This window comes from Littorina saxatilis, unplaced genomic scaffold (assembly GCF_037325665.1).
Source record: "Littorina saxatilis isolate snail1 unplaced genomic scaffold, US_GU_Lsax_2.0 scaffold_2731, whole genome shotgun sequence".
In the NCBI taxonomy this organism is placed as follows: Eukaryota; Metazoa; Mollusca; class Gastropoda; order Littorinimorpha; family Littorinidae; genus Littorina; species Littorina saxatilis.
The window spans coordinates 464-12,635 of NW_027129342.1; the positions used below are offsets into that span (position 1 = coordinate 464).

At 46.2% G+C, this 12,172-nt stretch overlaps 2 protein-coding genes across 2 annotated transcripts; one reads left to right on the forward strand and one right to left on the reverse strand.

Moving 5' to 3' along the window:
* Nucleotides 1-229: 229 nt before the first annotated feature.
* On the forward strand, nucleotides 230-7,073 carry LOC138957609 (E3 ubiquitin-protein ligase MIB2-like; the record flags this gene model as incomplete). Its single annotated transcript, XM_070328695.1, has 6 exons — nucleotides 230-384; nucleotides 1,871-2,027; nucleotides 3,546-3,700; nucleotides 5,427-5,550; nucleotides 6,293-6,398; nucleotides 6,979-7,073. Coding segments are annotated over 6 exons (792 nt in total), but the record flags the coding sequence as incomplete, so codon positions are not given.
* A 50-nt stretch (nucleotides 7,074-7,123) lies between these two features.
* On the reverse strand, nucleotides 7,124-11,526 carry LOC138957610 (uncharacterized). The gene is made up of 2 exons (XM_070328696.1): nucleotides 11,381-11,526; nucleotides 7,124-11,097 (listed from the first exon to the last, which is right to left on the reverse strand). Exon 2 carries the CDS (start codon nucleotides 10,905-10,907, stop codon nucleotides 7,959-7,961), a length of 2,949 nt encoding a protein of 982 aa, XP_070184797.1. The 5' UTR covers nucleotides 10,908-11,097; nucleotides 11,381-11,526; the 3' UTR covers nucleotides 7,124-7,958.
* Between the last annotated feature and the right edge of the window lie 646 nt (nucleotides 11,527-12,172).

Sequence of the window (12,172 nt, forward strand, 5' to 3'; positions counted from 1 at the left end):
GAAAAAGCCTAACGGTTTTGAGGTTTGTGTTTCTGCAACTGTTGTGCACGTTATTCAAAGAGGGTGAATACAGCGAATACAACTTTTTTAAGCGCTCTAGCGCCGTTAGTTTGTCAGAACAGGAGGTGGTCCATATTAGGAGCCGGTCCATATGAGGAGCCCTTCCCCTATTATACACTTTACACTGTGCACACCATACCAACTGACATTGTCACTTTTATGTTTTCAGATTGAGGGGGAGGTGCAGGAGATGACTCCACTGATCTACGCGTCACTCAGAGGTCAACGTCAGTGCATGTTGACGTTATTGCAGATGGGTGCTGACGTCAACAGACACGCTACGTCAGATTTTCGGAAAACCCCAATGTCGGCAGCCATAGAAGGGTAAGCGGGACAATCAAATGAAAGAAAGAAACAAGTCGCGTGAAGCGAAATAAACACATCCAATCAATCTGTAGACATCAAACTAAAAGATCAACACCAAAATTCAGATAGTCTTGGCTAAACTTGCCTGAGGATCGAGACGAGTCACGCCCGTCTCCCCGAAGCATGCGGACATTATACTCGACCTATTTTCTTTAATTCTGAGCGCATTTTTCAAGTAAACATAACATATCTACATACTTTTGAATTCAGGAGAAGATGAAGAATACAATGCAATCATTCTTTTAATCTATAAATGAAAAATCGGTTTTAATGACAACTTTAAGGAGCAAACTAATTAAATATTTGTTAAGCTTCTGAGCGGAAATGCAATACCAAAGTCCGGACTGAGTCAAACTTTGCTTGACCAAACTTTCAATCAATTTGGTTGAAAAATGAGGGCGTGACAGTGCCGCCTCAACAATCACAAAAAAAAACCTGATATGACGTCAACAAAGACATTTATCGAAACAATAAGAAAAATTCTAGGGATATCATACTCAGGAACAGGACAGCACGTTTCGCCCTGCAGTCCGGACTGACGAGCTAACAGCGAACGACAAGAAGAAGAAGATACTCAGGAACTCTCATGTCAAGTTTCATAAAGATCGGTCCTGTAGTTTTGTCTGAATCGCTCTACACACGCACTCTCGCACACACACACACACACACACACACACACACACACACACACACACACACATACTTACACCACGACCCTCGTCTCGATTCCCTGTCTATGTTAAAACATTTAGTCAAAACTTGACTAAATGTAAAAAGACAAAGACAAACAGAAAGAAAGACAGAAAGGTACAAAGACACAGACAAACAAACACACGAACACAGAAAGGCAGAGTTCCAGACAAGTGGTTGGAATGCAATGTTGTTTGTAGTATTCTTATCATTATCTCTACTTATGTGTTGTTATTCTTTGTCTCTGTATGCGAGGCAGCGTCTTAAACGAACACTCTATGGACGAGGAATGCCCTTTAAAGAGTTACGTGTCTATCTGTCTGTCTGTCTGTCTGTCTCTTTCTATCTCTCTGTCTCTCTCTGTCTCTGATTTGTATTTGTTGATATTGTAAATATTGAATCCCCATCCCATCCCCCAGTCTGTAATTGCAGTTACCATCACAACAATCACTACCTATGTGTCTAATCTTAATCCTTGTTAAATAAAGTTCAATTCAATTCAATTCAATTCTCTCTGTCTCTCTCTCTGTCTCTCTCTCTGTCTCTCTCTCTGTCTCTCTCTCTCTCTCTCTCTCTCTCTCTCTTTCTCTCTCTCTCTCTTTCTCTTTCTCTCGTTCCCGCTCTCTCTGTCTCTCTCTTTCTCGTTCTCTTTCTCTCTCGTTCCCGCTCTCTCTGCCGATCTCTCTCATTAAACTCCACCCCGTGTCTCCAATTGCACAATAACTCTCACTACCCAAGTGTATATGTTGACCAGGAAAGAGCCGAGTGTGGTGGAGGTGTTACTGCAGCACGGAGCCAGCACTAGCTACGTGTTCACGTTTGGACACACCGCTGCCCACTATGCGGTTATCAAGGACGCCCCTGTTGCTCTGAGGCCGCTTGCCGAGTACGGAGCGAACATGAACGCCAAGGTGACTGGACGGTTGCATTTCTATGTGTGTTCGCCTCCGTTTCTGTCTGTCCATCAGTGCGTCGTTGGATCATTCTCTGGAAAAGGTTGCCAGTGAAGAGCGTAATTAAGAGCTAACTATGTGTTTCTACTGGTGTGTTTCGTTCATGGGCTGAAACTCCCACGGCTTTTACATGTATGACTGTTTTTACCCCGCCATTTAGGCAGTCATACGCCGCTTTCGGGGGAAGCATGCTGGGTATTTTCGTGTTTCCATAACCCACCGGACTCTGACACGGGTTACAGGATCTTTTCCGTGCGCACTTGGTCTTGTGCTTGCGTGTACCCATTGAAGGGGGATAATGCACTAGCAGGTCTGCACCTTAGTTGTCCAGGGAGATTGGAACAAAATCTCCACCGTTAACCCACCAGGCGGCCGCGGCCGGTATTTGAACTCACGACCTTGCGATTAGGAGGCCGATGTCTTGTACACTAGGCCACTGCGCCCGTCTTCTCCTGGTAATACCTGGCACTATTTTGTTTGTCATTTATCATGGAGATAAATTTGAAATTGTTTTGCAAGTTTCTTACTCCGCTGTCTCGTGAGTGAACATGGCGGATGTTCTTCAGAAGACGAATCTTGTTCCCGACTTTGTCTAAGAATTAACACCCGAAGATAAGTGATTACATGCCCAGCATTATTATTTGCCCGTCATTTTGTGTACCCTGCTTATCTACTTAAAGACCGATAGTAGGCCAACGTTCTGGTGAATGTTTTTGGTTTGACAATAATAAACCGTTGCATTAACTTATCATTTTGTACAAGATAGCAATGAAAATGTACCCAAGAAACAATAAAAAAAACAAAAAAAAACAACAGAGAACAGTTTTGACGTTATGCCTGCATGAGTAAAAAAAATTACAAAAAACAATGAAAGGAGAAATGACAGAAAGAAAAGGAAAACAAGAAATTCCTATGAGGTAGGAAAAACACCCACGTCAAAGGGAAATAACCTTCTCAGTTGGTGGCAGTGACTGAGTGAGAATGGTTATTTCCCTTTGACCATGAAGATGTCCCTGTATAAGTCCTTGTATAATTTTAATCCACCAATAACTCCCTAACCGTGTGTTTGACTGGTCCCAATTTTTGTAAGGACCGTCTCAGGAATGTATAGAACCTGTTCACCAAGTTTGGTGACGATCGGTCCGTTCATTCTTGAGATCTATATGCGAACACAAACACACAAACACACAAACAAACACACAAACACCCAAACAAACACATCGAGCGAAATCTATACACACCCCTATACCGGGGGTGTAAAAATCAATAAAGAAGAAGACAGACATCGCCTAACGTTCAATTAAAAAAAGAACGAAGTCTAAAAGAACAGAGTCTTGGTAACTGTGTTCGATTTTTTATTATCCATGTTTGTGGTAAGTAAATTTCCATTGTTTTCTTGTTCTTGTTCTTCTCACCTGCAGAACATTGTTCCTGTTTTCATATTGTGTTCTTGATTCTGAGTTTTGTGCAACCTAGGACGACTTTGGAGACACACCGTTGCACATGGCGATAGAGAGGCAGCAGCACGCCTGTATGGAGGTGTTGGTCGATCTGCCCCAGGTAGACGTCCTCGCCCTCAACAAGCACTCCATGAACATGATCCACCTGGCCTGTATGATGGATAATCCCACGTGAGTATATGTCTTGCTGGCTTGTATGACGGATAACACCACAGTATTGCTGGCTTGTATGACGGATAACACCACAGTATTGCTGGCTTGTATGACGGATAACACCACAGTATCGCTGGCTTGTATGACGGATAACACCACAGTATTGCTGGCTTGTATGACGGATATCACCACAGTATTGCTGGCTTGTATGACGGATAACACCACAGTATCGCTGGCTTGTATGACGGATAACACCACAGTATTGCTGGCTTGTATGACGGATAGCACCACAGTATTGCTGGCTTGTATGACGGATAACTCCACAGTATTGCTGGCTTGTATGACGGATAACTCCACAGTATCGCTGGCTTGTATGACGGATAACTCCACAGTATTGCTGGCTTGTATGACGGATAGCACCACAGTATCGCTGGCTTGTATGACGGATAACTCCACAGTATTGCTGGCTTGTATGACGGATAACTCCACAGTATTGCTGGCTTGTATGACGGATAACTCCACAGTATTGCTGGCTTGTATGACGGATAACTCCACAGTATTGCTGGCTTGTATGACGGATAACACCACAGTATTGCTGGCTTGTATGACGGATAACACCACAGTATCGCTGGCTTGTATGACGGATAGCACCACAGTATTGCTGGCTTGTATGACGGATAACACCACAGTATCGCTGGCTTGTATGACGGATAACACCACATTATTCCCCCCTCTGCTTCTTTACCTCTGTAAACTTGTAGGGGTAGTTATTTTTCGATAATGACCCAGCAACCAAACAAATAACGACCCAGCAACAGCCTGAATCCTCGATAGTGCAATGGGTTGAGAAGTTGTTCTGTTTCGGTACTACTTTTTGCGACTGAAAAGTTCCGAACGCTCTAACGTACGAAGTATACATCTCTGGAGCAAACAATACAAACATACCGCAATTAAATTAACAACTACAGGCCTGAACACATGAATCTTCATATAAAATCCATGAGTTCGGTTGTTTTCTGAATCTAGATTTGCCGTGCTCAAACGTTCATCACAAGCAATTTCCCGCAAGGCAAGTAACTCATACTTTGTCTAGCGACAAGAGTAGTTCCCCTTCTTTTCACTCAGTTTCTTCGACAACAGACTGCAATCCGACGGTCAGTTTTCAACAATATTTCATTTAATAAACAGATCACACGCAACCAAATGCACACATCTCATCAATTTAAACAACATAAAGCGGTTTCATACACTATTTTCCCCAGAAAACTGAACTTCATACAGTTTTTAACGTTGGAACACGGGTGCAAAAGTTCGTCTGCTAGTCCCATTTGACGAAAGAACATTATCCTAAGCGATACCAAAACATATACAGAACACACAATATCTGCCTTTGCCGCCACAGCAGAATAACAGCATGATTATCTGTGTACTTGATTTTAGTCCAAAATAGGAAAACTGACAAGAAGTGTTAACAGAATGGAATGATTTGCACGGAACTATACAACATTAATCGATCGCCTGCGCAGGTTGACTGGTTGAGTGAATAGGATTCGATCAAACTTTCGCAAAAAAATTCCTCTTTTCTTTAAATAACTGAAGAAAGGAGGAATAAAGAGGTTACACACCTTGTCTCAGTGATTATAAAAAATAATGGTCTCAGTTCGCGGTCATGAAAAAGCTCGCTAAAGCTCGCATTTTTCATGATCCGAAAGCCGTATGTCACGTGACAGTATTATACTTGCAGGGCATTGGCCAAGGTGCTGTCACGTGATAGGAGTGGCGTGGAGGCGCTGAGAAAACACAGTCCTGCTTTACACATGGCGGCTGCCCGGGACAACGTCGACTGTGTCCGGCTCATGGTCATGGATGTAAGAATGTACTGTTCGTTTTGACTGACTGGCTGGCTGGCTGGCTGACTGTCTGTCTGTCTGTCTGTCTGTCTGTCTGTCTGTCTCTCTATCTCTCTCTCCCTACCTCCGTAAAATAGATATTGTGCGTTATTTTAATTTTTGCCCAAAATAAGACGTTTTGCACAGATCGAGACAGTCAGTGTTCCTCCACGACCGCGCCACTGTCTGTGTGTTTTGCAGTTTCTTAGCGGCGCTGCATGTGTCTGTGTGTACGTGTGTCTGTAAACTTCCGCGTCTGTGTGTGCGTGTGTCTACACGTCTGTGTGTCTGTACGGTTAGGGATTGGGCCAACATCAACAGAAGGGAGAAAGAAGGGCAGGGGACTAACGGCTTTGTGTGTCTGTGTTTACGAGTGTCTGTACGTCTGTCTGTGTGTCTGTATGATCAGGGAGGGGCCGACATCAACATACGGGAGGAGGGCAGGTGACTGACGGCTCTGTGTGTCTGTGTATACGTGTGTCTGTACGTCTGTCTGTGTGTCTGTACGATCAGGGAGGGGCCGACATCAACATACGGGAGGAGGGCAGGGGACTGACGGCTCTGTGTGTCTGTGTGTACGTGTGTCTGTACGTCTGTCTGTGTGTCTGTACGATCAGGGAGGGGCCGACATCAACAGACGGGAGGAGGGCAGGGGACTGACGGCTCTGTGTGTCTGTGTGTACGTGTGTCTGTACGTCTGTCTGTGTGTCTGTATGATCAGGGAGGGGCCGACATCAACAGCCGGGAGGAGGGCAAGAGACTGACAGCGCTCCATGTTGCGTGTCACACAGCCAAACTGCAGACAGTCGAAGCACTGCTGGAGATGGGTAGGTCAATACTTCCTTCATTCATCCACTCTTTCTTGACATTAATATGTCGATACTTTACTTGTCTGGCTGTTATTTGTTTATTTGTCTGTCTGTATCTTGGTCCGTATATCTGTCTGTATCTTGGTCCGTATATCTGTCTGTATCTTGGTCCGTATATCTGTCTGTATCTTGGTCCGTATATCTGTCTGTATATTTGTCTGTCCGTCAATCTGTCAGTCAGCTTTTTCTTCCTTAATGTGTGTGTGTGTGTGTGTGTGTGTGTGTGTGTGTGTGTGTGTGTGTGTGTGTGTGTGTGTATGTGTGTGTGTGTGTGTATGTGTGTGTGTATGTGTGTATATGTGTGTGTGTGTGTGTGTGTGTGTGTGTGTGTGTGTGTGTGTCTGTGTGTCTGTGCGTGTTTGTGTGTTTGTGTGAGGATGTATGTGCGTGCGTGTTTGCGTGTGGTCGTGCGTACGTGTACGCGCGCGAAAACAAGTTTTATGTGTGTGTGCGTGCGCGCTGCGTTCGGATCATACATGAAACTATCCATACTTACATCCTGCAAATGTTATGATACTCTCCCTGGTATGTAAACCAGGTGCTGAAGTCAACGGGCGTGATGGAGATGGGGACACGCCGCTACACCTGGCTGTGGGGGGATTCGAGTCAAAAGACCTACAGGTGAGTGAGTGAGGGAGGGAGGGAGGGAGGGAGGGAGAGAGAGAGAGAGTGTTCTGCCTCCACGTTCGTTCAGAAACTCAACAACAAACTGTGCGCAGATAGTGTCACCATTTTAATTGACTTAGTATTGCTTCTCCCGTCATGCGTCATTGCGGTGAAAAACTGAAAAACAACAACAATAATAACATAAGACCAAAACACTATTTGGCAAACGAGTCCGTACCACGGAACCACACACACCAATAAAACAAACTCCACCGTTACCGCCCCACTAAGCATCCAAATATCGGAGCACGTAAAATGAAATTGAACAAAAGCAAGAGCACGTTGTGGCGATGAACCCCAAAAGTAAAACCAACGACACGCATTCCAATCCACCTCACACAAACAAATTATCGAACAAATACCTCAAAGAAACTTTTAGAAATAAAATGCCTGTACTTACAACATGTGAGCGTACATTAAACTAAAGATGTTTCAGAATCAAGCGGGACCTGGTGCTGTCTGACCAGTACAAATGGCGTTGCCAAACCAAAAAGGGGGAAGGGAAGTCACCCAACACAAACCAAGGAAAAACAACTCTTGGATACAGAACACTCCCCGTCTGATATCTTCTTGATATCACTATTCTTAGAGTTCAAAATATACTCAAAACTTAAAAACCGACTGAATAGCTTTAAGCTACAACACACGCACAGTTTAAAGTCAAAATAAAGCTTGAAAAGGCTTTAAAAGAGACAGCGCGAATAACAGCATTGTCTGAGTTCAACTCATGAGGGGCCTACAAGGGCACAAGCTCTGTGATAGGCCTGGTATAGTTCACAGGCTCCTGGTTCTTGATCACACGAATTTCTGCTGACCGTACCAAAGTGTCACTGTCACTGGGGAAAGTGCGAATCACCAAACCAACTGGCCAGTAATTTCTGTGAGTCTCTGCATCTTTGAGAAGAACAAGATCGCCTTCCTCGATGTTCTTTTGAACAAGAAGCACTGCTGGATTATGGACTGCACAAGCCGCTTTGCACCGATGATCCAGAAACCGTTAGATCGAAGTGCTCCTTCCGTGAAATGCCGACCTTTGTGCTTCACTTTCTTGTGGTAGTGTCGAACTAGCAGAGTTGACACGTGGTGGTTCTTGGGAAGTATCACAGGGTGCACACTGGCTAGCCCCATGGTCTCTTTAGCATTGCAGAGCCTGCCTCCAACACGAAGCAGACCTTCCTCGTCCAGGTAGGGTAGACCTAGACAGCTGTGTACAGGGAGGGGGGCTGTACGATCTGAGAGGTCCACGTAGTGTAGCTCTGCGCAGAGATCGTCAGCAGACAGGTCTTGCAGAAATGCTCGGTCATTCGAGGCGTACTTGTGAAGCCTGATTTCGCCTTTTTCCATCAGATCGGCTTGGGTGCGCTTGATGAGACTGACAGCTTGTTCTTTCTGGGGCAGCGAAGTTACCCCGTCGTCGATGTAGAAGTCACGAGAGACAAAGTTCTTCACATCTTCTTCACTGGAGTGTTCTTTCTTCACTGGATCCTTCTTCAGAGATATGTCGAGGGCATGGGCACGACTGACGGCTTGTGAACGGTTGTTCATGGGGATGGATCTTGATGATCTGAATGGCAGGGGTGCTGACCATCGACCACTGTCATTCTTCTGAAACTGCTGATCCATCAAGTCTAGGAAACGCTTGTCCTCGACAGACAGTCCAATCTTCTCATCCTCCTTAGTTCTCTGGAAGACCGTATCACCAAGGCAGTCAGCCTCTGTGACCTTGAAGTCGTTCGTGCACGGCTCGAAGATGGTCCATCGGTCAGATGTGACTGAGGTTTTGTTCACACGAACAGCTGAAGGTGATGATGGTTTGTGCATCCGATTCAAGCAGACGTCTCCGACTATCACCCAACCAAGAGGCAGGCACTGAGCGAAGGGAGACATAGGGGGACCAGTCACTTGTTCCGTCACATGATGCGCTTCTGGCAAGTCACGCCCAATAAGCAAGGCAATGGGAGCTCTGCCGTGAATCTGTGGAATGTTGTGGGCAATGTTTCGGAGATGCGGGTGATGCTGAGCTACTTCTGGTGTGGGGATTTCTGTTCTGTCATTTGGGATGTTTGCACATTCAAGCAGGGGAGGTAACCTCATAGTCTTTCTTCCGTCATGGGACTGGACGCACAATCTGTCTGCACGACGCCCACTGATGGTGCTTTGTCCTGCACACGAAGACAAGGTGTACAAGACTTCTTGTGAGGACACCTGTTGCTGGTTGAACAAAGATGGAGCGGCCAGTGACCTATTGCTCTGGTCATCGATGATTGCGTAAACTTCCTGGCTTCTCTCTGGTTGGCCTTCTGGAAACACATGGACTAAGATAACCTTGCCACAGGACCTGCTGCCACTGTTATCTCCACACAGCCGTGTGCACTTGGACTTGACGACCTCCTCTCTCTGGCCCTCCCCGCCGTACTCCGAAGAAGGGGCTTGGGGTCGCGAAGGCTCACGGTGCATTGCTGTCAAATGGCCTTTGTCGCATTTGCCACACTTGACGACTGCTGAGCATTTGCTTGCTATGTGTGTGTTCGACGACAAACACTTGTAACAAATATTATTGTCTTTGAGGAAAGTCTTTCGCTCCTGCCAAGATTTGGCTCTGAAAGCTTTACACTCTGTCAGAGAGTGTTGCGTCTTGTGTATGGGGCACTTGACGGATGATTCATCAGCACTATCTCCATTGTCATCAATGGTCGACTTTCGATTGAAAACATTGTGACGTGTTTGTTCCCGTTGATCGTGACCTCTTTTGTCAGGCTCAGCAGCAAAGCGAAAAGCTGGGTCATTGTACACTTTGCTCACATTCCTCAGAAACTCAACAAGGAAAGTGAAGGGAGGGAAAGGAACTCCATGCTGCTGCTTGTAGTTGGAGGCCTGTGTGATCCACTTCTGCCTGATGGCATGGGGTAGTTTGCAAACAATAGAGTTCACCCCTGCTGAAGAATCATACAGCGCAAACAGCAATGACAGCTTAGGATTCTCCTTGGCACACTGAATTTCATCAAGAATGTCGCAAAGTTCGTAGAGTTTCCTACTGTCTTTGTTCAGTGACGTCAGTTGAGGGAAACGCTCTAGTTTGGTCTTTAAGCATGATTCCACTTGTTCCGGCGAACCGTAGCGGTCATCCAGACGTTCCCACAGGAGTTGCAGCGCTCGCTGAGGATTCGCAGGATTTGAAGAACGCAGGCTGTACGCGTACTTGCTTGACTCAGGTCCTAAGTTTTTAACCAGCAAGTCCAGTTCTTCTTGCGGCGTAAGATCCAAGTCTTTCATGACACTGGAAAAACTATTGCGCCAAACTTCAAAGGACTCAGGCTGTTCATTGAAGACTGTCAACCTGGAGAGAAGTAGGTCCTTCTTCAGTAGGAACTTGGTAAAGTCAAACTGCGCGCCAGTCCCTGCTGCTGCGTTCTGATGATCAGACACATCAACTTCAGTGTTGTGTTGGCTGTAGAGGCTAGCCACATACTTTCTTGTTTTCTCCTCAGCATTCTCAGCAGGCAGTTTCAAAGTAGGAGAGATACTTCTTGCATGCGATAGATTGCCAATGCTATTCTCATCTTCTAAAGCGTTTGCTTCTGCTTCAGCAGCTGCTGCTTCTTTCTCTTCTTCGAGGAGCTTCAAGTGTGCGTCGCATTCGCTTTTAATGCGTTCATTCTTTGCTCTTTCTCTCATAATGTCAAATTCTATGCGTGCGAATTGGAGTCGTGCACGTGCGGCCTCTGCCTTGGCCCGCTTACGCGCTGCAAAGCTGCTTGTGGCCGAGGTGCGGCTTCTGTTTGACAGATGATCCTCTGACATGATGTCCGCTTACAGTTGGGGCAACTGCAGAAAATTCTTCGACATCTTCAGTATGTAGCTGTGTATGTTTTTTTCACTGTTCTGCCTCCACGTTCGTTCAGAAACTCAACAACAAACTGTGCGCAGATAGTGTCACCATTTTAATTGACTTAGTATTGCTTCTCCCGTCATGCGTCATTGCGGTGAAAAACTGAAAAACAACAACAATAATAACATAAGACCAAAACACTATTTGGCAAACGAGTCCGTACCACGGAACCACACACACCAATAAAACAAACTCCACCGTTACCGCCCCACTAAGCATCCAAATATCGGAGCACGTAAAATGAAATTGAACAAAAGCAAGAGCACGTTGTGGCGATGAACCCCAAAAGTAAAACCAACGACACGCATTCCAATCCACCTCACACAAACAAATTATCGAACAAATACCTCAAAGAAACTTTTAGAAATAAAATGACTGTACTTACAACATGTGAGCGTACATTAAACTAAAGATGTTTCAGAATCAAGCGGGACCTGGTGCTGGCTGACCAGTACAAAATGGCGCTGCCAAACCAAAAAGGGGGAAGGGAAGTCACCCAACACAAACCAAGGAAAAACAACTCTTGGATACAGAACAGAGAGGGAGGGATAGACAGGTATAAGGACTCACCACTACACCGGCTGTGGGGGGATTCGAGTCAAAAGACCCACAGGTGAGTGAGTGAGGGAGGGAGGGAGGGAGGGAGGGAGAGAGAGGGCGAGGGAGGGATAGACAGGTATAAGGACTCACCACTACACCTGGCTGTGGGGGGATTCGAGTCAAAAGACCTACAGGTGAGGGAGTGAGGGAGGGAGGGAGGGAGGGAGGGAGAGAGAGAGAGAGGGAAGGATAGACAGGTATAAGGACTCACCACTACACCGGGCTGTGGGGGGATTCGAGTCAAAAGACCCACAGGTGAGTGAGTGAGGGAGGGAGGGAGGGAGGGAGGGAGAGAGAGAGAGAGGGAGGGATAGACAGGTATAAGGACTCACAACTACACCTGGCTGTGGGGGGATTCGAGTCAAAAGACCTACAGGTGAGTGAGGGAGGGAGGGAGGGAGGGACAGACAGGTATGGGGACACACCACTACACCTGGCTGTGGGGGGATTCGAGTCAAAAGACCCACAGGTGAGTGAGTGAGGGAGGGAGGGAGGGAGGGAGGGAGAGAGAGAGAGAGGGAGGGATAGACAGGTATAAGGACTCACCACTACACCTGGCTGTGGGGGGATTCGAGTC

Excerpts from the sequence above, each read along its gene's own strand:
- LOC138957610 (XM_070328696.1), bottom strand. The coding sequence starts at position 10,907 with ATGTCAGAGGATCATCTGTCAAACAGAAGCCGCACCTCGGCCACAAGC.